The sequence below is a fragment of the Candoia aspera genome, chromosome 2 (assembly GCF_035149785.1).
Source record: "Candoia aspera isolate rCanAsp1 chromosome 2, rCanAsp1.hap2, whole genome shotgun sequence".
Lineage (NCBI taxonomy): Eukaryota > Metazoa > Chordata > Lepidosauria > Squamata > Boidae > Candoia > Candoia aspera.
Genome location: NC_086154.1, coordinates 32,370,747 through 32,396,840, shown reverse-complemented (window position 1 = coordinate 32,396,840; position 26,094 = coordinate 32,370,747). Strand labels below are relative to the sequence as shown.

Here is a 26,094-nt window from a genome sequence, read left to right as displayed (position 1 = left end):
AAAATATAGTTCGGTTTACCTGTTAATTCAGACATTAACACAAGCGAAGTAAAAGTTCATAAACACATGATAGTTGTTCAAGAGCTAGAAAGTCAATCAGATCATGCTTTGGAAATGAGATGAGAGGGTGTACTTTGGGTTTGGGGTGGAGAAATTTGTTGGGAAGAGTCCTTGGTGCTCTCTGAGCCTCGTTGTTTTCTTGCAGACGTTTCATTGCCAGACTAGGCAACATCTTCAGTGCGAAGAGGGAGTGGGCCTTGCTCTCAGTTTATATACTGTGGCTTGCCCTGCTTGTGTTGGTAGGGGTGTTGTTCTCTCCTTGGGAGTTCCTTGATTGGGCTGTTGTTTGCTGCTTGGTTGATTGACTGAGTTAATAGTTCCTTGATTAGGGTGTATTGTGCTGTTTGATGGTTCATCTGGTGGTAATCCCGGTGTTGATTTTTGCATATCTGGGTGTTGCTTGATGGCAAGGGAGTGTACTGGTCTTTTGGCTTTTCTATTGTCTCTTTTGATTGATATGTAAATGTTGTTTACCTCTATGTGTCTGTTGATGGCTGCTTTGTCTGAGTGCCAGGCTTCCAGGAATTCTCTGGCGTTTTTGGATTTGGCTTAGTTTAGGATGCTCAGTTCAACCCTGAGCTACAAATATTCTCTTCGTTTGTTGGGAAGAGTTTGGGGGTTTGGGACTTAGTTTTTGGTTTTTGTGGTCCTGAGCATTCAGAACATGTGTTTCGTAAGGAAACTATAACCATAATAGTACATAGTCTCTATTAGGTTTGTATTTATTGTAAGTATGAGGGGTTTTAGCTAATAAGCGTTTATTTTCACTGTATCTCAGGCACTTCATACAGAAGGTAGATATATCACATGATTTCATATCCCATATATTGCAATCTGTGTGATAGTATTTTGGAAGTTATCTGGTATAGGTGAAAATTGGGTTTTCATTTCCTTTACTTCTCTCCTGAGCTTCAATATGTATTTTGTGATAAGTGTTTAAGTTACTGTACAGGCTACTATCTTATTTGCATAACTTTGCACGAAAGTTTCAAGGCTGTTTTTAAGGAGTCCACCTTTGTATTTATAGAAGTTAAATATTCAAAAATTGAAATTACAGTTTGTGCAGTTAATAGGGACTGTCCAGCATCAAAGCCTGTTGTGAATTCCTTTGGCGATTGCTTGACTTGCTCTTTCCTCATCAAAAATGTATTAGCAGTGGAAGAGGCTAAAAAGGACAGAGATTCAGTCAGATGGTTTGATTCTTCATGCATAGTACAGAAAAAGTGCAATAGTTGTAGTTTTTGCAAATTCTGTTTCCAGATCCCATTTCAAGATTTCAAAACTGGTAAGGGTAGGCATGGGTAGGAATGGGGTGATAGAATTTGTTTTGCTATTATTTTTTACTCAAAGTTTTCCTGTCCATCACGTCATCAATTATTGGCTGGTTTGTTGGGTTAGGAAGGGTATGTGAGCCTGGGCTTTTCCTCTTGTTCTTTCCCATTGTTTCAGTGTCAATCTATCATATCTGAAGGCTTTATGAGGCTTTAGGAACTTATTTAGATTTAGAATATCTCTTTCAGAGAATGTGTTTATTAAATAAAATAGGATAAAAATTAAGATATGTAGCTAGGTTATTTGCCTAGACAAATAAAAGATCATAAGGAACTCAGCAGGGAAGCTGCTGCTCCATTGCCATCTTCTTGTGATAAGTGTTGAATGAACAAATATTGAGATAAGTATGGGTGCCTGGTCTTATGAAGAAATATTTTTTTTTTAAAAAGTGTTCTAAAGTTACATTAGGAGACAATCCTTATTTTTAAAAACTGGAGAAAGATGCATGAAATTGTCCACTTAATAAATTATTACATTTGATATGGGCCATAATCCTTTGCAAGTAGGTAATGTTCAGATTTAGTATCTTACAAGTACATATTTTGCGATGGAATGATGCATATATATTTTCACTTATTATTTTCAGAACTTTCCTATGCTTGGATCTTCAATGAATACCCAACATTTGTGCAAGAAGATAGTCGGAGATTTGTTTCTCAGGAAACTGGGCATCTCTACATAGCCAAAGTAGAGCCATCTGATGTAGGAAATTACACCTGTGTTGTGACCAGTGCCATAACTAACACCAGCATCCTTGGGTCACCAACACCTTTGGTGCTACGGACTGATGGTATGCATTTATACTAATGTGATGTAGCCAACTGTATTTGGTTTATTGCATACCTATATTTTTGGGAAGCACAATTGTGTTATATATAGTTTTTAAACACATTCTGTAAATTGCCATAACGTTTACTGTTTTTTTTTCCCTAGCTAATGTGATTGCACCTCCTTTTCTTGTTCCTATGTATAAACAACTTCAACTTTAGCATGTATAATTAAGTGTAGAACTTTTCACTGTGTGTAACAGTCACAGTTATTTTACTATAACCAATTAACTTGATAGAGTTAAGAATGACAGAGTTAAGAACGATAGAGTGCAGCAGATGAAACATCACCTGTCAACTATACTACCAGTGTAAAGGTGTGGAACAGGAATGGGATCATGTGGAATGAAAATAAGTATGCCAACTCCATGGTTTGTTTTTTTACTTATTTTCCTTGTTCATAGAAAGGGAGGGCCTTCCTTAATCTATCTTCAGTATATCTTTCTCCCCTCACTCCAACCATAGTTACAACACAAATTGTTAAAGGAATTCAGAGATACCCAGATGCACATTTCCATAAACCAAAGGACTGTATACTGATCATGGCTTTTCTAGCTGTTATTCCTACATGTATAATAAATTACTTTTTCACTCACCCAAAATCTTAATCAAGGTCTGTAACAGTTCATCAGAGTTGTGCTGCTATTTCATTTTTATAGGCAGATGTGTCTGTGCATGCATGAAATATCAAGAAGCAGTTTTAATGCAACATATAGGTTTCGGAATTACCTGGCTAATTGTTATGTTCTGCTACATTCTCTATGTTCTTACATTATACTACATTTTCTAATGTTAAAAGGAGATACTTGAAGTATCAGGAAAAGTTGACATGTTGAGTCAGGTCAGCTGTCAATCAAGGGATGAGAGGTTAGTGTAAAAGCAGTGGCTATGGAAGTGGTAATCCACCTCTTATACAGCTGCTGTTCAGGGTGTTAAGATTCTATCCTCTTTTTTTCCCTTTTCTGGAATAACAGGTGTCATGGGGGAATATGAACCCAAAATAGAAGTTCAGTTTCCTGAAACACTTCCTGCTGCTAAAGGATCAACTGTAAATCTAGAATGCTTTGCCCTTGGAAAGTAAGTATATGTATTTCATTTGTATAGAAAGAATTGGATATAGAACATGCTGTAGCATACGATGTACTTATTTTAATCATTTTTAAGGGAAGTGATACTGGATTACAAACTGAAGAACCTTTTATGAATGGACTACTTATCATATAATTATTCTAGATCATAATCATAATAAGAAATGCACATAGATTTCATACTGTGTGTTTAATATGAATTTTATGTGACAGTATCTTGAATCTGGTTTACATAGATTAATGAGATATCAAAAAGCTATGATAATGCGTAATATTGGCCAAATGTCTGTTTGATCAATAAATATTCAGAGAAGTTTGCTGATGGAAGGAAAATTAGAACTGGAAACAGTGCATATTAGGAGATTTGACAAATGAAAAACTGAAAAGTTCGTTTATTTATTTTCTATCCCACCTTTATTATTCTTATAAATAACTCAAGGTGGCAAACGTACCTAATACTCCTTCCTCCTCCTATTTTCCCCACAACAACAACCCTGTGAGGTGAGTTGGGCTGAGAGAGTGACAGCCGGCTTTCATGCCTAAGGTAGGACTAGAACTCATAGTCTCCTGGTTTCTAGCCCGTTGCCTTAACCGCTAGACCAAACTGTCTCCCAATTTATTAGCATAGTTCATTCTTGGGACCAGGTCAATAGAAGGACTACTAGGGAAGTCCTTAGTAATAATAAGCACAGAAGATTTTACTGTGTTGATCAAGGAGAAAGTGAAACCAGCTTCTAAAGATCTTTATCATGCTTCTAATGAAAATTTCTGTATCGCTAGCTGTATAGCTGGGATTGGATCAAGGCGCTAAGGCTGGGGGTGATAGTCAATTATTCAGTGACAACTATGTTTAAAAATAGTTAAAATAAGCATAACATGGCTACTCAAGGAGTAGCAGGTGATACAGAAAATGGCATACTAGTCAGGCCATATGGACATTGTAGGGGTACTGACATTGATAAAAAAAATCTCACAGTCTACAGTTTTTTTTTCCCCTTCCTCCTTTCCTTCGTTCCATCCGTAATGTAGTAGATGGGAAGAGAGATTTAAATTATGTTTTCACTCCATCTTCTTGAAGAATTGAAGAAGCCTGTCTGGAAATAGAAAAACTCACTGCTGGGCAGATTTAAACAATTAGCTGACAATTATCTTCCAAAAACATTCCAAATACTGTAAATTTTTCTAATGTGTAACTCACGTGAAGTTTTGCTTTTTTCTTTCAGTCAGATAATAATTTACAGCGTAATCTTAAAAATAATTAATTTAATTTTGTTGTAGCCCAGTTCCTCAAATTAACTGGAGAAGAACTGATGGGATGCCATTTCCAAGCAAAGTAATGTTGAGGAAATCCAATGGCATGATTGAAATTCCCAATTTCCAACAAGAAGATGCTGGTCTCTATGAGTGTATTACTGAAAATACTAGAGGGAAGAATGTTGCAAAGGGGCGGCTTACATATTACGGTAAGCATTTTTTAAAAAAAAAAATCTTATGAAGAAACCAGATAATTTCAGAGTTCTAAAAGTATTAAGGAATGTCCAGTTGAGCGGCACTGCCTTTGCCATCTTTTCCAAGCGCAAAACCCTGTGAAGAAAGTTGAGCGGAGAAAGTGACCAGCCCAATGTTACTCTGTGATGTTCTGTGGTTGAGGCTGGGTTTGAACCTGGTCTCTCCAGAACCTGCCCAAAACCCTGTTACTGTGCAATGAGATATAAAGATAAGTGTGTTGTATGAGTGATGTAACTGTGTATGTGTTCACTTTGAATGGTGAGGACACTTAATTCGCTGCCTATTAAGACCTATTTGCCTAGGTCTTCTGTCTTATATACCCCATCTTATGCATTCTTTGAAATTAAGCTAAAGATCATGTCTTGGATTTCAAAAGTGTACAGTTGGCTGGATTCCGATATCTGAAATATTTGTAATCTTGACCCATTCTAAATGAGCTGTAATGGAATGATTGTTTAGAAAAACGTTCAAACTGTTGTGACTTTTTTGGTTCTCTTTGTCTCTGGCTGCCTTACAATGATAACTCGGATTTTGTTTTAGTTCTATTGATTTTTATTGATTTGGGTAGCTTGATTTAAATTGTTGTTTCCTGTCTTGAGAATGTTTGTAGTTGACAGGCATGTTATATATGATTTAATATAGGTTCTAGAGGAGATGCCCATGTTTTTTCCTATTCTAGCATGGGTATGATGGGAACAGAGGCAACGCAAGACCAAGTCTGAAGTGTAGTTTTGGTAGCATTTGGTAGTATTTTTATATTTTGTGTTTTTATACGAAAATACTATATTTCTATCACATATTAGCTTTAATTACAGCTCATTGTTCAGATCCCAAGAGCAACTTGACTTATTCAAGAAGCAAACTGTGTCACTTTAGCGATAGGCCTCCATTGCAGCATAATGCATTGAAGTTTACATCGGGGACTTTTTTGTAACATTACCTAGCTCTATCTTCTTGAAGGTAGGAATGCAGTAAATAAAATTATATTTGCCAAACTGAGGTCTTCGGTGCATGGAAATTATTTCCTGTATCCCAGTAAATTATTTAATTAATACTCATCCCAATGAATATTAGAAACTATCCTGTATAATATCCTGGGGCGCAACTTGGTAGATCTCCTGTCACTTCCAAACTCATATTTGCCTTAACTGGCTAGGGCAGAAGTTTTGACTGATTGGTGTGAATTTGCTAATTCTTTCAGTTTGACAGCTCATTCCATTTTCTTTCTGTTACTGAAAAATGACAGTAGGGAAAAAAAATACTTTTACTAGTTCCAGGCTGGTGTAACTAAAGGTCTAGATCCAAAAGCAGTGTCAACCCATCCCTGGAATAGTTAACTTAATTGATTTAGGTGCCACCCAACTCCAGAATGATCCTAGGTGCCTCACAGTATAACAGACGAAATAAAATACAAGATGAATAAAGTGCAATGCAATGCAATGCAATGCAATGCAATGCAATGCAATACAATACAATACAATACAATACAATAAACAATAAAATATTGGTTACTTCAGTCCAATTGTCTACATGTTCAGTTTATTATTTGCTTCTGCTTGCTTCTGCTAGCAAGGACTTCAACATCCATCCAGTTGTCAACATCTTCAGGGTATTAAGTTTTGTCTGGTGCTGGCAACGCCCTTGCTACCTGCTGCATCATAACCTTTTAATAGGCAGCTTTCAAGAAGTTAGTGTTGCTGGGTATGGTAGACTTAATCTCTGTTGGTAAAAACAGAATGTAAAAGTCCTATAAAGAAGGATGACAAACTAAAATCAGCTGCTGCAACTGAATAATTAATTATCTGAAACTTGAATTTTATTTGCTTATTTGTTTTAATGCAAAAACTGTACTTTCTCAATAACTTTAGAAGGTTATTACATGATCTGCTTTTTCTAAAATATTTCTTTGCAAATTATAAGGGCATGATGCCATCTTTCTTCCTATTTTTTCAACTCATTATTGCTTAATAATATATGTAATACATTGTATGAAGTAGACACTCTAAGATAGTCCTCTTGCATATTTTAAAATATGCAGTCACTGAATGCCAACAAAGCATATTGTGATTTTGTTGAAAAAAAACAAAAACTGGAGTACTAGCTAAGTGATAATTAGCAATTTTTATGAAAGATTACTCCCCAAAGATATAATTTTCCTTGTGAAAACTGCAAGTTAAGGATTGTCTCACTTCCATTTGGAAAGAAAATACATAATACAAGGAAGGCATACAAGAATATTTTCATCACATTTTTATTCTATAAAAATGCAGTTATAGCAGTGCAGCTTGCCTTGTATTCTATAAATTGAAAAATAATTAAGACAAATAAATTTAAGATACGAAACTGAAAAGCATTCCCAATCACAGCTGTTTTAAATAGATAACATGAGATTGTTCATCTGCTGCTTAAAATAATAATATATCATACAATACAACTAAGATTAATTACGAGCGATAAATTTACTAGCAACTTAGCTAGTTAACTCTAAAAACTGACTGGGGATTCACTTGTATTATTGTATGCCAGGTAGTACCTTCTTAAGGTGATAGTTTATTTTATTGGCCCTCAATTGTAATTCATGTCACAGGATAAATCAGTTTCATTTTTTTTCTTGCTTTGACATTTGTTTGAGTAACACTTGTAGAATACCAGCCTGTTTCTACTTTGACAGTTAGGTTTTTCCATCTTCCATATACTGAGAACCTTTATTGATAGTTTCCTATAATTAAGGATGATACTGTCTTGTCACACAAAATAATAACTGGTTACATTGAGAAATACCACATCTTAGAAATCTTCTGAGTTAGCATTTGCAAATAACTTCCAACACAATGGCCATATCAATTTTTTTTCACTTTTGGTAAGAAGTTACTATGGAGATCAGCATATTTCATATTTAAGATTTTGAGATACAACCTGCAAATGCCAAAATGCTGGTGCTGCTTCCCCTGTCCCCTCAAATTACTGCAAATATTTTTCTGTGAATAGAAGATCAACCCAGCTTAATGTAAATGAGACTGTCAAAACTATACTTGAGAAGCATTTAATGGCTACATTGATATCTGCAGTGTAATACAGACCTAAATCTTTTAATACACAAGATTTACCATCTTGTATATGAAAGATGATAAAAGATAAGATTATTAAATCACACCAGCATTAAAAAGATTATTAATTCAACTGACAATACAAAAGGTGTAGGAATTAATTTAAGGACTTATTCTACTAACTGCCCAGCAGTTGCAAACTTGGCCAAAAATTGGTGTGAGTACTGTATGTGTGGGGACGCGGTGGCGCTGCGGGTTAAACCGCTGAGCTGTCGATCGGAAGGTCGGCGGTTCGAAACCGCGCGGCGGGGTGAGCTCCCGTTGCTCGTCCCAGCTTCTGCACACCAAGCAGTTCGAAAACATGCAAATGTGAGTAGATTAATTGGTACCGCTTCGGCGGGAAGGTAACGGCGTTCCGTGAGTCATGCTGGCCACATGACCCGGAAGTGTCCTATGGACAACGCCGGCTCCAAGGCTTTGAAACGGAGATGAGCACCGCCCCCTAGAGTCGGACACGACTGGACTTTACGTCAAGGGAAACCTTTACCTTTACCTACTGTATGTGTATGTTGAATATTGATCTATTCAACAAAACACAGAAAAACATACAGTACAGATCACTTTTATTAAAACCATACAGATTCATAATAAACCTATGCTAAAGTCCTATATTCTGTAGATGATGATACTTACTTTTCCCTGCTCCAGATAGTCATAGGCAAAAGATACATAAATAACATGCACTGGGATGTCAGAGTCCTGAGATCAGGGAAGATGATCCCTGAGTGAATCTCAAAAAGGTGCTTATATGCCTAACATTACTCCATTCAAAATATATTCCCTCAACAATGCATGTCCATAAATAATATACCGATAATGCATATCTTTTCTTTGTCACACCTGATCATGCTTGTGATCCATTTAAAAATAATAATAGTTATGACTAACATTGAACATACACAGGAAAAAAAGTATTTCTCTTTGTGATTAACTTGAACCTGTAGATCAAAGAAGATACTAAAAGGTTCTGCTTTTCCAGCCAGGAATCTGCCAGCATTAGATAGAACCAGAGATATGTTCTGAAGTTGCAAGTTAAGAGAAAGATTAATGAACCATGAAAAGTTTTTTGAATACAACTTAAAAATTATCTTTGATTTGATGTAGCTTAGTGTGCTTTTTTTTTTTTATAAAACTCATATAGAAGTAAAAGTATAAACTAAAGAAGTAAAAGCTGGAACGAGATAGGTAGGCAGTAAATGCTGAAACTGGTGCTCAAACACAACCAAAATATTTTTGAGAGGAGAATATTTCCCAGAAAAATATGCAGGCACTGATTATGAGAGTTGTGTGCCTTAACCAGCAGGTCTTCAGGCTGTCAACTGAAAAGGGCTGATCCCTAAAGCTGAAACAAAATGTGCTAAAAGGGGAACAAAAGGAAAAAAACCCACAGTGAACAGAAGTCACAACTTTTAATAAGAGGTCAAAAGGAAAGAACAAGCATTGATGACCAGGAAGGATAAAGCGAACAGAACCATAGAGTCTCCTAACAGAAATGCCCATTAAAATTTCCAGTCTAGACGCAATGGTAGCTCTATGTAGAGAATGTTATGGCTGGAGGTGGTAAGTGCCATCCACAGGTTTAAGATCATTTTCTTTCAAGAAGGGATGTAGTTGGTGTATCAAAAGGTGCTTCTGACCATCAGATTTATAAATCAGGCTTTGTGTGGGTTCTTAGGATTTAGTAGAAAACTCAGTGCAAAATGCCACTTTAGACTATGTTTTCTTTATTAAATGAACAACCAGCATCTTATTTTAATTTCCCAGCCAAGCTTTGCAAGCATAATTTACGAATTAATATAGGAGTCTGCATTCCATTGCTTCTCCACCCGCATTTTTTTTAAAAAATAAGGGCAACCACTTGCCTTTGTTAAGCAGCCTTGCAGAGAATATTTTTTTTTTCTATTAAAAATTTTAACAGCCTACATCTCTCTCTGTTTCTAAATATTCTTAACCACTACTATCTAGAATCCCAGAAAGGCTTGGAGATACTGGCCTACCAATTCTCTGTCACTAAGTCTGGCACCTGGCTTATCTCTGGGTGGTAAAACTTTCGATCTGTCGTCTTCAGTCTCTAAGGAATTAAAACTGCTTCATGTATCTCAGGATCACCAGCCAACATTTTTCTTTCTTAATTCATAAACCTTCAGCAGCCATCACTGTCTAGATCTATCTGAGGTTGTGCAAGCCAATATTCCTGTTTACTTCCCGTTCTTATTCCCAGAAGTTGTCTGGGAATTTTAGGGTTCTACCTCTTAGGCCACTACAATAGCCCTTTTGCCTCCACTAGGAACATCTTCCAGTGAGAAAGTAGACTAAATGCTATTCTCAACTCCTCCTCTCAGCTAACTAGCACAAAGCTCTGGGCTTTCTTTGTGGATGTCTTACAGCCAGCAAGAATCCATCATGGAATGCAAAACCATGATCGAGTAACTTCCACACACCCCACCTTTTTTAAAAAGAAAAGGGCTGGGGAAGAGTCCCCAGGCCTTTCTCTGGTGTCATTGTTATCTGTGTTACAGACCAATATCTGGGTCAGTTCCATAGCTAAACAGAAAATCAGCAGCCTGGTGCTGTATGCCTATCTGATGTTGCACCACAAGTTTGTGTGGTTGCAAGGTAAGGTACCAGTTCATGATCTTCTGCTGATGTCTTTCATTTTTTCTGAAGGTCTGTGATTAATGAGAATCCACAACCCCACAAGACTTTTTACCACTTACTTCAGTTCATAAGCCTCTTCTCTGTAGTGCTATATACTTTTCCCTTGGAAAGGGTTTTTTTCTGAAAGTTAAAGTGTTAGAAACCCTTGAACTAATGAACCTCCAACCCCACATCGGAAGCAGCAATGTGTAAAACAAATGGAAAATTAAAATTTGGCCCTCTTAACACAAGGTAAGGATACAAAGCAGTATTTAATTCTTTCGCACTCAAGAGTTCAGTGAGCTTTATTCAATTCACTATTCTTAGTTACGAATATGAGGACTTTTGCTTGGGTGAAAAATGAGTTTTAAATCATCCATAGTATCCCACAATTCCCAGCAGAGGTGTTACTTCCTTATTGAAGATTGGAGGTTGTATCTGTTGAATAGCTTGCATTTCCTTTTTTCTGGTTTAACTTCTTGCTGATCCACAATATGTACCTTGTTTGTAGTTTATTCATTTAGTTGCTTCCGACTCTTCGTGACTTCATGGACCAGCCCACGCCAGAGCTTCCTGTCGGTCGTCAACACCCCCAGCTCCCCCAGGGACGAGTCTGTCACCTCTAAAATATCATCCATCCACCTTGCCCTTGGTCGGCCCCTCTTCCTTTTGCCTTCCACTCTCCCTAGCATCAGCATCTTCTCCAGGGTGTCCTGGCTTCTCATTATGTGGCCAAAGTACTTCAGTTTTGCCTTTAATATCATTCCCTCAAGTGAGCAGTCTGGCTTTATTTCCTGGAGGATGGACTGGTTTGATCTTCTTGCAGTCCAAGGCACTCTCAGAATTTTCCTCCAACACCACAGTTCCAAAGCATCGATCTTCCTTCTCTCAGCCTTCCTTATGGTCCAGCTCTCGCAACCATATGTTACTATGGGGAACACCATGGCTTCAACTATGCGGACCTTTGTTGTCAGCGTGATGTCTCTGCTCTTAACTATTTTATCGAGATTTGTCATTGCTCTTCTCCCAAGGATTAAGTGTCTTCTGATTTCCTGACTGCAGTCAGCATCTGCAGTAATCTTCACACCTAGAAATACAAAGTCTTTCACTGCTTCTACATTTTCTCCCTCTATTTGCCAGTTATCAATCAAGCTGGTTGCCATAATCTTGGTTTTTTTGAGGTTTAGCTGCAAGCCAGCTTTTGCACTTTCTCCTTTCACCTTCATCATAAGGCTCCTCAGTTCCTCTTCGCTTTCAGCCATCAAAGTGGTATCATCTGAATATCTGAGATTGTTAATGTTTCTTCCAGAGATTTTAACTCCAGCCTTGGATTCCTCAAGCCCAGCATGTCGCATGATGTGTTCTGCGTACAAGTTGAATAGGTAGGGTGAGAGGATACAGCCCTGCCATACTCCTTTCCCAATCTTAAACCAGTCCGTTGTTCCGTGGTCTGTTCTTACTGTTGCTACTGGGTCGTTATACAGTTTCTTCAGGAGGCAGACAAGATGACTTGGTATCCCCATACCACTAAGAACATGCCACAATTTGTTATGGTCCACACAGTCAAAGGCTTTAGAATAGTCAATAAAACAGAAATAGATGTTTTTCTGAAACTCCCTGGCTTTTTCCATTATCCAGCGGGTATTGGCAATTTGGTCCCTAGTTCCTCTGCCTTTTCTAAACCCAGCTTGTACGTCTGGCAATTCTCGCTCCATGAACTGCTGAATTCTACCTTGCAGGATCTTGAGCATTACCTTACTGGCATGTGAAATGAGTGCCACTGTTCGATAGTTTGAACATTCTTTAGTGTTTCCCTTTTTTGGTATGGGGATATAAGTTGATTTTTTCCAGTCTGATGGCCATTCTTGTGTTTTCCAAATTTGCTGGCATATAGTATGCATTACCTTGACAGCATCATTTTGCAAGATTTTGAACAGTTCAGCTGGGATGCCGTCATCTCCTGCTGCCTTCTTATTAGCAATGCTTCTTAAGGCCCACTCAACCTCACTCTTCAGGATGTCTGGCTCTAGGTCACTGACCACACCATCAAAGCTATCCCCGATATTGTTATCCTTCCTATACAGGTCTTCTGTATATTCTTGCCACCTTTTCTTGATCTCTTCTTCTTCTGTTAGGTCCTTGCCATCTTTGTTTTTGATCATACCCATTTTTGCCTGGAATTTACCTCCAATGTTTCTAATTTTCTGGGAGAGGTCTCTTGTCCTTCCCATTCTATTGTCTTCTTCCACTTCCACGCATTGTTTGTTTAAAAATGATTCCTTATCTCTTCTGGCTAACCTCTGGAATTTTGCATTTAATTGGGCATATCTCCCCCTATCACTGTTGCCTTTTGCTTTCCTTCTTTCTTGGGCTACTTCTAGTCTCTCAGCAGACAGCCATTTTGCCTTCTTGGTTTTCTCTTTCTTTGGGATGTATTTTGTTGCCACCTCCTGAACAATATTGCGAACGTCTGTCCAGACCCTATCTACTAAGTCCAGTCCCTTAAATCTATTCTTCACCTCCATTGCATATTCCTGAGGAATATTAGTGAGCTCATATCTAGCTGATCTATGGGTCTTTCCTAATCTCTTTAGTCTGATCCTAAATTGTGCAAGAAGAAGTTCGTGACCTGAACTACAGTCAGCTCCAGGTCTTGTTTTTATCGACTGCATAGATGTCCGCCACCTTTGGCTGCAAAGGATGTAGTCAATCTGATTTCGGTGTTGTCCATCTGGGGAAGTCCATGTATAAAGCCATCTCTTAGGTTGTTGGAAGAGAGTGTTTGTTATGCAGAGTGAGTTGTCTTGGCAAAATTCTATCAGCCTATGTCCTGCTTCGTTTTGTTCTCCCAGGCCATGCTTACCTGTAATTGCTTACCTGTAATTCCAGGTGTCATTTGACTGCCCACCTTAGCATTCCAGTGTCCTGTGATGAAAATAACATCTCTTTTAGGCGTGTTGTCCAGTAGGTGCTGCAGATCCTCATAGAACTGCTCTACTTCAGCTTCTTCAGCATCTGTGGTTGGGGCGTATATTTGGATCACTGTGATGTTAGATGGCTTGCCCTGAATTCGAATTGAGATCATTCTATTGTTTTTTGGATTGTATCCAAGCACTGCTTTAGCCACTTGACTATTAATTATGAAGGCTACTCCATTTCTTCTGTGGTCCTCTTGTCTACAGTAGTAGATCTGGTGGTCATCTGATGTGAAGTGGCCCATTCCAGTCCATTTCAGTTCACTGACGCCCAAAATGTCTATCTTTAATCTTGACATCTCACCAATAACCACATCCAATTTGCCCTGGCTCATAGATCTTACGTTCCAGGTTCCAATGGTGTGTTGATCCTTAGAACATCGGATTCGCCGTTCACCACCAGCACTGTCGGCCACTAGCTGTCCTTTCGGCTTTGAGCTAGCTGTGTCATCACATCTGGGGCTAGTTGAACTCATTCTCTGTTCCTCCCCAGTAGCACTTTGACCATCTTCCGACCTGGGGGTCTCATCTTCCGATGGTATACCGACATATCTCTGGTTGTACTGATCCATTGAGTTTTCACAGCAAGAATACTGGGGTGGGTTGCCATTACCTTCTCCAGGGATCGCATTTAGTCTGACCTCTCTGTCATGATCTTCCCGTCTTGGGTGGCCCTTCACCGTTTAGCTCATGGCATCATTGAGGTGCTCAAGCTCCAGCCCCACGACAAGGTAATGATCCTTTGCTGAAGAATATGTACTTAAGGTAACACAATTCAAAGAACCCCAGGGGACATCTGGCTGGGATAATAGCTGAACCTCTATCTTTAAGACTGGAATTAACATCTTTTAGCTGGTGCAAATATTCTTCCCAGATAATACTATAAATAACAATATCATCCAGATAGGCTTCACAAAACTTCCCTTTGCCTGGAAGCATTTGATTTCTACACCCTTGGTCATTCCTGGCCAAAAAAAATCTGTCCCTAGACCTTATTAGAGTTTTTCATATCCTATATGATCTGAAAAGAGAGTCAGTTTGGTGTAGTGGTTAAGGCACCAGGCTAGAAACTGGCAGACCATGACTTCTAGTCCCGCCTTAGGCACAAAGCCAGCTTGGGGACTATGAGGAAGTGAATCTGGGATTGTTGTCTGTACTTAGGAAAAGCAGCGGCAGCCAGGCAGAAATGCTTCCCACACCCATTTCCCCAAAGCTCAGCCCAGCTCATGCTTTTTCTCAAGGGGCTGTAAAAGTTTATAGCCCCAGAAACTTGAGAGGATGGGCTCATCCATCCATCCATCCATTCGCCCACTCACAATTTACTCAAAAGTTTCCATGCCAGCATTCCAGCAGCCTGGCTAATTGAGCCACACCCTGGTGTTTTCAAGGATGTGCTGATGTCCAGAGACAGCCTTATCCCACCCAGACCCTTAGCTTACAAAAGCAAATGCTAAGACAGTATATGTGGTTGTGTAGGAGAAAAGGAGATAGGAAAACGGCAAGCAGGCAAGGAAGCGGGAGGGAACGTCTGGAAATGTGCAACTATTACAGGCAAGCAAGAGGACTATAGTCAACTGCCAGGTCCACAAGCTACAGTAAACAGCATATCCTGGTGGGATTCCTGCCTGGAGCTTGGCTTGGGAGTGCTCAAAAGCAACACTGCTCAGCAGCAACCAGAAAAGGAGCAACCACACCGAGGCAGCATCTCATCCCAACCAGTGCAAGAAGGGTTGCAACCTTTGGAGGTAGCAGAGGTTGTATGCCACTTTACAGACTTTGAGACTTTTGTTTGCTTTAAGGACTGAGTACTAAAGATGTATTTACATGGGTACATCAACTTGCAAGGCCTAGGAGGGTGGAGTTAACCCAGATCAATAGCCTGTTGTTGGGGAAGGTGTGTGCCTCAATAAAGCATTGTGTACAGATGTGCTATGCTGTGGTGTGTCCAGTCCTTGGAAAGCAAAGAATCCTCACAGGGACTTTGGCCAGTCCCTCTGTTTCAGCTCTAGGAAGAAGGCAGTTCTGAAAATCTTGCCAAGAAAACTGCAGGCAGTCACAGGGAGTCAACACCAACCTGAAGACACCCAAAAAACCCAACAACTCTGAAAAAGAGTTTTGATGGGTGAATTTCAGTGAGTCTCTTTTACTTCTATATAGGATTCCTTCCATTTTTTTCCAAAACAGGATGATATACTGTTTGCCATTCCCCTCCCATAACTTGCCAGGGCAGGAATAATTAAGTGTGTTTTAGATGTGGTTCAGTTGCATTCTCCAGGATTTCAGTAGTCACCAGAAGAAATGTATGAAGGTCAGCCTTTACTAATCTGCTGGAAAGTAGCCATGTTTGTCTGTTGCTGTATATCTCATAGAGAGATTGCAAAAAGAGGTTATAGATTTTAATGAGTCAAAGAGGGGAACCCAGATAATCCACAACCTCTGCATCAAGTTATGCAAAAAGATATGACTAAACCTGTGAACTAAGTGTATATCCTGTGTGGTGTTTTCAGTTATACTGACCACCAGGAGGCACTTTGTTGCCATTTTCATCCTTATTGGGAATCATCAGATGTGGATAGCCAGATGTTATTTTATAGGCTTCAAGCCCTCTACTCACAGACTTTTGCACTTCAGATGATTATATGCCATGCCTTCTTTTTAGGAGCTTTCTGGGTCCTGGTGCACTGCAGGAAGGAGTATCTAGAAACTCTCAGAGTGGTAAATACAGTCTACCTTCTCTTAAGCCCTCAGAGGACAAAGGTACAGACGTTATCTTGTAACATGCCCCTGAGTATAAGGTTTTACATCATGACACAATATAACATCTGTATGTCTCTGCTCTGACAGCTTAGGGAAAAGTAGATAGTATGTACCATTCTGAGAGGCTGTGGACTAATTCAACTAAAACTGGAACCAGGAGTGACTATAGCATGATTGCTACAGCACAAATTATTTTCCAAATAGAAAACATAAAGCCCTTATTTTAAGATGAGTAAAGTATGAGCACAACAATGGGGATTTAATGATGGGAACTTTAGTACAAATTGAACACATTAAACAAGCAATGAAATTGGGAAACCTTTTGTTTTATATCATTATTTTGAAAATAAATTTATATTTTTATCTAGGAATAAAATGATTCTAATTTAGTTGCAGTTTCCCTTCAGCTGAAGTATTCCAAGAATGCTACTTTTCCCCTATCAATGACCACTGGGACTTTGGAATGCTGATAAAATCTAATGGCTGTGTCAAGTGGAGATTGACAGGGATGTGTAACACAGAGTCCCAGATAATTAACGATCAGTCACATGAAAATTGGGCTTTCATTGTTTCATGGGATGAAAAGTCATGATCAAAATTAAAATTAAATTAAAGACTTCATAATACATTAACATATATTCTATATTTTAATTATTGACTCTTTTCCTTTGTTAGCTCTATTGTGGAAATTCTCTAGTCTAGTGGTTAAGGCACCAGGCTAGAAACCAGGAGACCGTGAGTTCTAGTCCCGCCTTAGGCATGAAAGCTGGCTGGGTGACCATGGCCCAGTCACTCTCTCTCAGCCCAACTCACCTCACAGGGTTGTTGTTGTGGGGAAAATAGGAGGAGGAAGGAAAATTGGGTATGTTCACTGCCTTGAGTTATTTATAAAAAATAATAAAGGTGGGATAAAAAATGTTTTTTTAAAAAAGGCCGATCCAAACAGATAAGCTTTTGCCTTGTTTGTTTGTTTGTTCGTTTATTTATTGTTCAAATTTTGTTACTGCCCATCTCCCCCAAAAGAGGGACTCTGGGCGGCTTACAATAAAATCAAGCTTCAACAATAAACATTAAAATCTCATAAAAATCCAACACATTACAAATATAAAATGCAATAAATAAATATAAAATCCAAGAGGCCATGCTGGTGGGAGGGACTCTAGGGTGCGAGCCACCCCAAGAATGGTTACCCACTTTCCTGCCCCAAGTGAGACGGCAGAACCAAGTCTTCAAGGCCTTCCGGAAGGTCAAACATCATAACATCAAAGTTGAAACATCATAAGAGAAAGGGACAGAGAAAGGAGTACTACAATTTAGGTGTGGTCATTTGAAAAAATGCTTTGTCACACACCCAGGAACTGAATCATTATTGTAGTTGGGGCAAAGAAAAGGACCTGTCCATCATTTTTTCTGCCATGGCCAAGCTAACAAGAAAGGTGATAACTTCCTAGAATGTGAGGAAGCTGATACATGCCTTCTGATATATATCATGTGGAGAAGATACTTCCATACCTTCTATGTTGACCCCAAATCAGCTATTCCTCTTGAACTTTCCCACTAAATTACTAACAAATTTTCTAGCTTGATGTGTTACAAGATTTGTCTGTATGGAAGTATTGTCTTTTACCCGCAGTGCTCTGTGGTACTATCCCTATCCCCAGCAAAGTTTTTTTTTACCATCCTCAAGATGGGAGGAAAAGCAGAAAAATGTTCCCATTTTGTAACACTTCAAAAAAGATGCTGGGGTGGGGGAATAAGGAGCAGGGAAATGAACTGTTCATTTATCTTCCACCTGCCTCTCCCCCCACACACACAACTGGTTCCCAACTGTGGATCCTCGTTGCCTCATACTACAGTAATTCCTGCCCTTAACTCTAAGCTTACTGGAGAACACTATGGCCCTAACAAGCATAGACTTAAGGGCAGGGATTGCCATGGTGGAGGTTACCAGGTAGAAATATTGACCTCATGGAATACCTTTCACCAGGTTGGTATTTCTACCATAGCTAAAAGAAAAACACAACTGAGGGTCTCTCTGCTAGTCATAGAAGAAATGGCCACAGAGGAACAGAATTCTACAGCCAGATGGGAAGGAACAGTCCTAGATTTCTGGCCAGATCACCTTGATGCAGCTTAAGTCTGCTTTAATGATTTGCTGGGTCTGAAATGGAGGCTCTGGGGTGAAATTATGTACTGAGATGGATAAGTAGGCCATTTCAGAGCTGGAGGAAGGGAGCTGTGTGGATGACCCCAAAGTCTCTTTGACACCATCTTTATATTATTTCAGTGTCTGTCACAATGCTTTTCTCTGCTTTTATTTCTGCAGATATTGTATGTGACTACTGTCTGTGGGCATTAGGCCTGTTGTTATCAACTTCCCATGTAGCAAGATCCATAGCATCAGCAATTAGACATAACAGCAGGTTATAAATGAAATAAATTGTTTATTACATTCCCTACCAAAGTGATTTAAAAGTTACCTAAGTTTACTAAATTTCAAAGGCAGTGAATTATGTTGAACTTTCATTCAGTCGTGTGTCTGTATCTACAGGATATCTGTATCCATATCTTCTTCCTCCCAGATGCGTGCGTATTGGTCAAGCAAGAGATTGAAAGACCCACCTACTACCATTGTGTTAGAAATGTTTACAGGACAGTGTGAACGAAGTATGAGATGAATGTATTTTTAGGGAACGTTTGCGTTGAATTTCCTGCATTCACTTGTTTTGCCTTTTCCAGTTCCCAAACGTAGTTTCTCTTTATTAATTATCTTATTATATTTTCCCTTTGTTTTTATTTAAAGCCAAGCCTCACTGGGTTCAACTGATAAAAGATTTTGAAGCTGCAGTGGAGGACAACATATACTGGGAGTGCAGAGCAGGTGGGAAACCTAAGCCTTCCTACAGGTGGCTGAGAAATGGAGAGCCTCTAGCATTAGAGGTAATGTGCCTTTGTTCGTTCACCTTGTTTTGAAAGTAATTTCTTCACATTTAGGCTGACCGCACATTAATAGCCTGCTAAGTCCACCCAAGTAATTCAAAAAGAGTTAATTTATAATACTAGTCTCTGTCCTAACAGTCAGGAACCACGCTGAGACGAGGAATAGGTCTCTAGTGTTTATTACTGCTACATTAGACAGAAAATCCTACCAAACTGAAGATGTGTGGGAAGAACCCAGACAGATAAACCCCAAAGGTTAAGGCAGGTCTGATCTGTGTTTCTGCTTAACTCCTCAGTACTACGCATGCGTTTTTACTCCTGGACAGGGGCCCCCTCCTGCTCACCATCAGTACTCATGACAGTCTGTCAAGCAGCTTCTGGGCAATTCACTAGTTATCAGTAAGAAATTAGTGCTGTGGCAAATTTCTTCTGCATTTTTTTTAAATTATGCATCTTCCTTTTGATGGAGGAGGGGGGAAAATCAGAAATTTTCAGGGAGACTGAGGAATATGTATGTGAATGTCTTGGTTGTCATTATTTAATCTTCTCTCCAGCATTTTCAAATTGCTTGTCTTCCTGTGTTAAAGCATGAGAGGAAGGAATTGCTCCATGGCTGTTTTCCAGAACAGGAAACATGAGCAGTCAGGGAGGCTTCAGTGTAATGAAGTTACACATAACAATTTAAAAAAAAAAAGCTGCTTCTGCCATGTTGCCACATTGTTCAGATGCAGCATTGAAGCAAGCTGAAAAGCATCACCAAAAGGCATTCTAAAGAAAGGTTCATGCATTCTGAAAATACCTGTAAAATGGAAAAACAGAAACTTGTTTACAGTGGAAAAATATTTGTTTGGTATGCTTTAAACTGAATTAGTGCACTGAGCAGGGTGTTGATCAAAATGACACCATTCAAATCTGTCAAGATATAATTTAGAGAAATTGACAGGTGCAGTAGCTTTAGTTTAAAAAAAAATAAGTGGGAAAGGGAAAAGACATCAGTTTAGGCAACTTTTTGGCAATAGTCATGGAATATCACAGTGTTCCCAAGATAGCTATTTAGGCAAGTGTTTGTGAGCTCATGGTAAACTATAGAGAACAATAGTGAGTTGACTTAAAACTTTTCCAGAGAGTTTGTCACCAGAACTCTCTCTGCATATATCCTCCTATGTGTATGAATCTAAGATTAAAATCTTATGTGATGTTACACATTTTAATTACATTTTTTACCTTTATTGTAGCATGATAAGGTAAACTTAATTTCTTTTATAACAAAAAAGATGCTTGTTCAGTAGGGGTATTTTGAAATAAAGTTGGGAAGTTGTGAACAAAGAAATGTCAAGACCTCCCCAAATGGATACAGTGCTTTTGAGTCCCTTCTACTGTGAATGACATGTAAGAAACTGCTTAGTGCACTAGCCATAACAACAAGAAAAAAATGCTGTCCTTCCAAAATAGCACAGGAAGCGAGGGGAGCACCCCTTCTCCAATCTTGATTGGTGAATGTTGCCCATCTTTGAAGTCTTGGAAAGAGAGGATCATAAAGCAAAAATAAAGGATGGTCAGTTGAAATGAGGCTGTGTTCTGTTTAGCTTATTTACATGTGCTGGTAAAGGTTATTTCTGGGTCACTAAGACTTACTAGATCCATTTTATAAATAAGTTATAACTCTTGATGTTAATTGATGTCAATTGCCATTAACATATTTGGGTCAGCATTATATATTCTTCAGTTCCCGCCCCTGTATATATTCAGATAACCCATACATAAATATCTTCAGTTTATCTACTCCAGCTCATTATAACTTTGGATAAATTTGATATCTCAAAATTAGTATCATTCTCATTCTCATTTGTCAAGTTTTTTAAGAAAATTATATGTCACTAGTACTTAATGACATGTTTAGCTCCTTTCCATAATGACTAATTTCTGCTTTTAGTCAAAGAATCATGGAATGCAAGATTGGAAGTGACCTTGGAGATCACCTAGTCCAACTCACTGCCTAGCACAGGAAAGCAGTACTACGGTATCCCCAACAGATGTCCATCCACCCTCTGCCTACATCTTGAGCAAAGGAGACACAGAACCTCCAGAGAGAGATTGTTCCATTGTTGAATAGCTTTTACTATTAGGAAGTTTCACCTGATGTGCACTCAAAATCTATGTCCTTGTATTTCAAACCTATCCTTTCTTGTTCTGTGTTCTAGAACAACTCTGAGCAATTCTGCCCTGCCTTCTGTATGACAGCCCTTCAGATATTTGACAGCAGCTGTCATGTCTACTTGCAGTCGTCTTTTCTCCAGGCTAAACACACTCAATGCTTACAAACATACCTTATAAGTTTGTCCTGACTGGCCCCTTCCTGACGGCTATCCTCTGGACATAATCGGGTTTGTCAGTGTCCTTCCAAAAATGTAGTACCCAGAACTGAATGCAGTATTCTAGGCATGGCCTGGCTTAGGAGGAATAGAGAGTTCTTGACACAGTACTTCTGTTGATGCAGCCTAGGATTGCATTTACTCTTTTTGCAGCTATATCACACTCTTGGCTCATAGTCAGCTTGTGATCCACTCAAATACATTTTGCTGTACTGCTGCCTAGTATAGTCCTCCATACCTTTATTTTTTTCTATTCAAATGTAGGATGTGCATTTGTTCCTGCTGAAACTTCTCAAAATGCTTCTGAATCTCGATACTATCCCCTGATGCTTACTATCCCCTGATTTTTGTGATATCTGCAAATTTGATAATCATATTTTTAACTTCTTATCCAAGATATTTATAGTTATGTTGAACAGCACAGGGCCTAAAATGGAGCCCTGCAAAATGGCCAGGCAGCACTTCCTTCCAATTCAGTGGAGAGTCATTGATGTTTACTCACTGTGTACAATTGTTCAACCAGTTCTATATCTGGCTAATGGTAGCATAATCCAGCCCTCATTTTATATTTTCTCTACTAGAATCTCATGGAAGACTTGTCAAATACTTTGCTGAAGTCAAGGTACACCATGTCCACCTCATTCCCATGGACAATTATACTCACCACTCTGGAGTCCTTGGTGCTCTCTGAGCTTGGTTGTTTGCTTGCAGATATTTCATTACCCAGCTAGGTAACATCATCAGTGCGAGTGAGGGTGGGGTTTGCTCCCTGTTTATATACAGCAGCTTGCCCTACCAGTTTGGGTGGGTGTGTGGTTTTCTCTTTGGTAGTTCCTTGATTAGCGTATTGTTTTCTGCTTTTGTTTGCCTGGTGTTAGTTTCTACTTATCTAGTGTTGGCTGCTGGAGAGGATGTGTTCTGGTCTTTTTGTTTCCTTCTTACCTTTTTTATTGTCTCTTTTGAATGGTGTGTAAATATGGTTTATTTCTATGTAACTATTGGTGGCTGATTTGTCTGAATGCCAAGCTTCCAGGAATTCCCTAGCATTTTTGGATTTAGATTTGTCTAGGATTCTCAGTTTCCCAGTTGAAATATGGTTGAATCTGTCCATGTGTTGTGAGTTTTCATTGTGTCTTCTGACTGCTAGTATCAGAATCCACAATGAAAGAACTGATAGATTGTTTGATCATGTTCATCTGCCAGTTCGAGCCAACACTTGTCAAGCACCAGGAGGGAGGGGGAATGCAACAGGAGTGTGAAAATACGGTATTTGGGTTAATGATGAGAGTCAAGGTTATATCAACCAAAGACATCTGGAAGTGGAATGCCGGACTGCTGGTGCAAGGGGGGAAGGAATGTGGAGTGGGGTTCTGGCTTGCCTTCTTGTTTTTAATTAGGTAGTTTAAGCGGGAATCTTTAGTTGTGGCTTTTTCCTCTATTCTATACACATCTTCAATAAATCTGAATTCTGCATTTCAATTGATGCATGAGTCAGACCATTATTGGGACAAGTATGTCAGATTCTTACAGCTAGTTAGTGTTTATGGATGCATTCTGCTAGTCTTCTGCCTCATCACTCATCACCCTATCAAAGACTCTATCACTCTATCAAAGACTAGACTCATCACTCTATCAAAAAAAAAACAGGTCACTTTGGCATGATTTATTTTTGATAAACTTATGATAAGCTCATGAGGCCTCTTGCGTTCTATTCTAAATGCTCACAAGGTTAATAATCTGTTCCAGGATTTTTTATGGAATTGGCATCAAGCTGTACTTACCAGGGGTTCTTCTTCCTCTCTTTTTGAAGATAGGAACAACTTTTGCCCTTCTCCAGTCCTCTGGCACTATACCCATCCTCCATGATTTCTGGATGATCACACAAAAGGGCTCAGATACGATATCTGAAAACTCTTTCTAGACTTTTAGGGATTATAGTTGTTTGCATGAATTGGTTGTCTTCCACCAGGGGCCTTGTACAGCTTCTCTTTTTATTCTTTGCCAGCAGCATCTGTCAACATTCTTTTCCACGTTGACCATTATGTGACCTGCTTCATGGCAGTTAATTTTAACGTTCTTATTCAGTATTTGTCTGAACTTGATGGATTGCTTCCCTGTGACCAGCTGCTTGGCAATTTTTATCTTTGGTAACTGCTATCCAGACCTGGTTTGGTTATGTCCTTGCTTTTTGCCTTCCTCTGCATGTCCCCATATTTCTTAGGTTCAAATTCCATTAATCTATTTCTCCTCCTATGTTATTTCTCAAAACATTTACTTACCTTGGGTTGACACTCCCTTCATTTGTCAGTTGTTCTGCTTAGTTCTGTTACTGTCCATGGGGCCATATACTTCTCTAAGCTCATTAAAATATGTTCTTCTGGGAAGAAGACTGAAGCAAAACAGAAATTGAAGACTTCTGCCCTCTCCCCATCATCTTCTCTTAGCAGCAGACCCATCCCTCACCTTTTCTTCCTTTTAGTACAGGTAACGCCTATCCCTTTTTGTTGCTTTTATCTTCTTTTGTTTTACCATCTTTTGTTAGTCTAAGTTCCTTTTGTGATTTAGCCTATTGTTTTCCCCTGTAGATATTAGCTACCCTGGACCAGGGTCCAGCTCCTTAATCCTTACACCCATCTTCTATTTCTTATTCATCGCTCATTTAACTCTTGGATCAATCAGAAGCTCCCATGGCATCCACAATGGTTTCTTAAGCCACTTCCTTTTTTAAAAGTTGGGATTGTGTGCAATTGCTCTCCCAGTATCTGTTTTTGAGGATGAAACAAATTTTAAATATTGGCTTCATTTTTTTGCCAACTGTTTTTCTGTTAAGTATCACCAAGATATATGTTTCCATGAAGTATACCAAGTTGGCTTTCTATATGATAACCACTGATAGGCTACTCAGTGCTTCTCACTGAACATTATGCTTAATCGTTCATTAGAGGATTAAGCTTCCAGAATATGCATCAATGTCAAAAGTAACTTTTTTATCTAAAAACTAAGCCTGATACTAGCTTTAACTCAATTTGGAAAAAAATTATAGGCTATAATTCTTCACATACCCTTCTGCCAGGATAACCAGTAAGGTAACTTTGAACATAAGGTTTAAAACTCCTGATTTTGAAAGATTGGCCATAAGGATGGCTGCTTTAGATTAGTTAGAAATTCTTGTTAATTCTTATTATTTTAGTTGTCAATTTCTGATTTGATTCTCATATTAGTTCTTAACTAAACTGTTGTATCGTTATATTTGCTTCAATCTAATGTTATGCTTGGCATTTTTTTTTAAGTATCTGGTGTTTGAGAAGTGTCCAACTCACTGATTCTCCCTTTGACCTGAAGATTTCTGTCTGTGGAATCCATGTACTTCTCTAAGGTTGTTGTAATAGGCTATTCTGAAATCTATACAGCTTTTTCTCTTTCTTGAAATATTTTGAACTCCACTATGATCTTGTTACTTTTCTCCAAAATTCCTGCTGCTTTTACCTCTTTAACCAGATGCTAACTATTGATTAGGATTAAGTCTAGGATAATGAATGACTTTGTCTCTTCTTCAACTTTCTGGAAAATAAAACAGCAAGACTACAGCAGACTCTAGAAGACTTAGACAGAAATCTAAGTAGCTGAAGAATTCCATTGTTGTTACATATTTTATTGCTAAAACTTCTGTAATCTCATACAGGAAGATATCTCCAAATCCTTTGTACAGCTTGGCAGTCTATAGCACACTACCAAAATAATTTCTTTTTTGTTTTACCTTTCATTGAATCTTGCCCAAATACCTTTGGCTGGGTTCATCATGCAGTAATCTAGCAGCACATAAATTAACCAATCACAGAGTAGAAAATATTCATGTGGTACAGTGCAAAAAGAGAAAAACAAGTAGCAGAAAGAAAACAAAAATATTTTTGGTCTGTTTTTAGTTGTTCTTTTCACTCTTTGGGACAGAAATGGGGGAATGTAAGGGTATTAAAAGGGACTGAAAATGGCCCCTTTTGGACAGATTGGACATGGGAGCCAACAGAGACTGGAGTACAAAAATTGTGACTCTGTAAATCTAGAAATGATAGAAAGTCCATGGAGTCTCTGATCTTAGAGAAAACTGATTTGATCTGGAAGGATGATTCAGTCAAATCTCCTTTTGATCAAATCATCTTTTTGAAGCTTTACACAGTTGTAGTATATATGCTATACTGATTAGGGGTATGTTTCCAAGCCCAGGTCAAGTTATTGGTTAAAGCCAACTTTGGCAGAAGATCCTCCATGCTCCAGACCTCACATAGTCCCTATGAATCCCATCTGTTCTCTCAAGTCTTTCTTTATCAAGGTTCCCACCCTACCACATTTTAAAGGACTCATCCCATTCCCTAGACCATGCCCCTCTTCTTTCTGATCAATAGCTGACTAGAGAAAATAACTTTTCCCAACTTTATGCTTGACATAAATCGAAAAACAAAATGTTGATCTGTATTAAGTATATTTTAAAGCTC

General features: G+C 38.7%; 1 protein-coding gene across 2 annotated transcripts in view; it reads left to right on the top strand.

The window, feature by feature from the left end:
- Positions 1-26,094, top strand: part of LOC134489117 (contactin-3-like) — a 157,155-nt gene that overhangs the window by 79,924 nt on the left and 51,137 nt on the right. For both annotated transcript variants that reach the window (XM_063291599.1, XM_063291598.1), the window contains exons 3-6: positions 1,979-2,182; positions 3,194-3,296; positions 4,586-4,770; positions 19,096-19,232. In XM_063291599.1, coding sequence (XP_063147669.1) covers positions 1,979-2,182; positions 3,194-3,296; positions 4,586-4,770; positions 19,096-19,232 — 629 coding nt within the window. The remainder of the gene's footprint in view (positions 1-1,978; positions 2,183-3,193; positions 3,297-4,585; positions 4,771-19,095; positions 19,233-26,094) is intronic.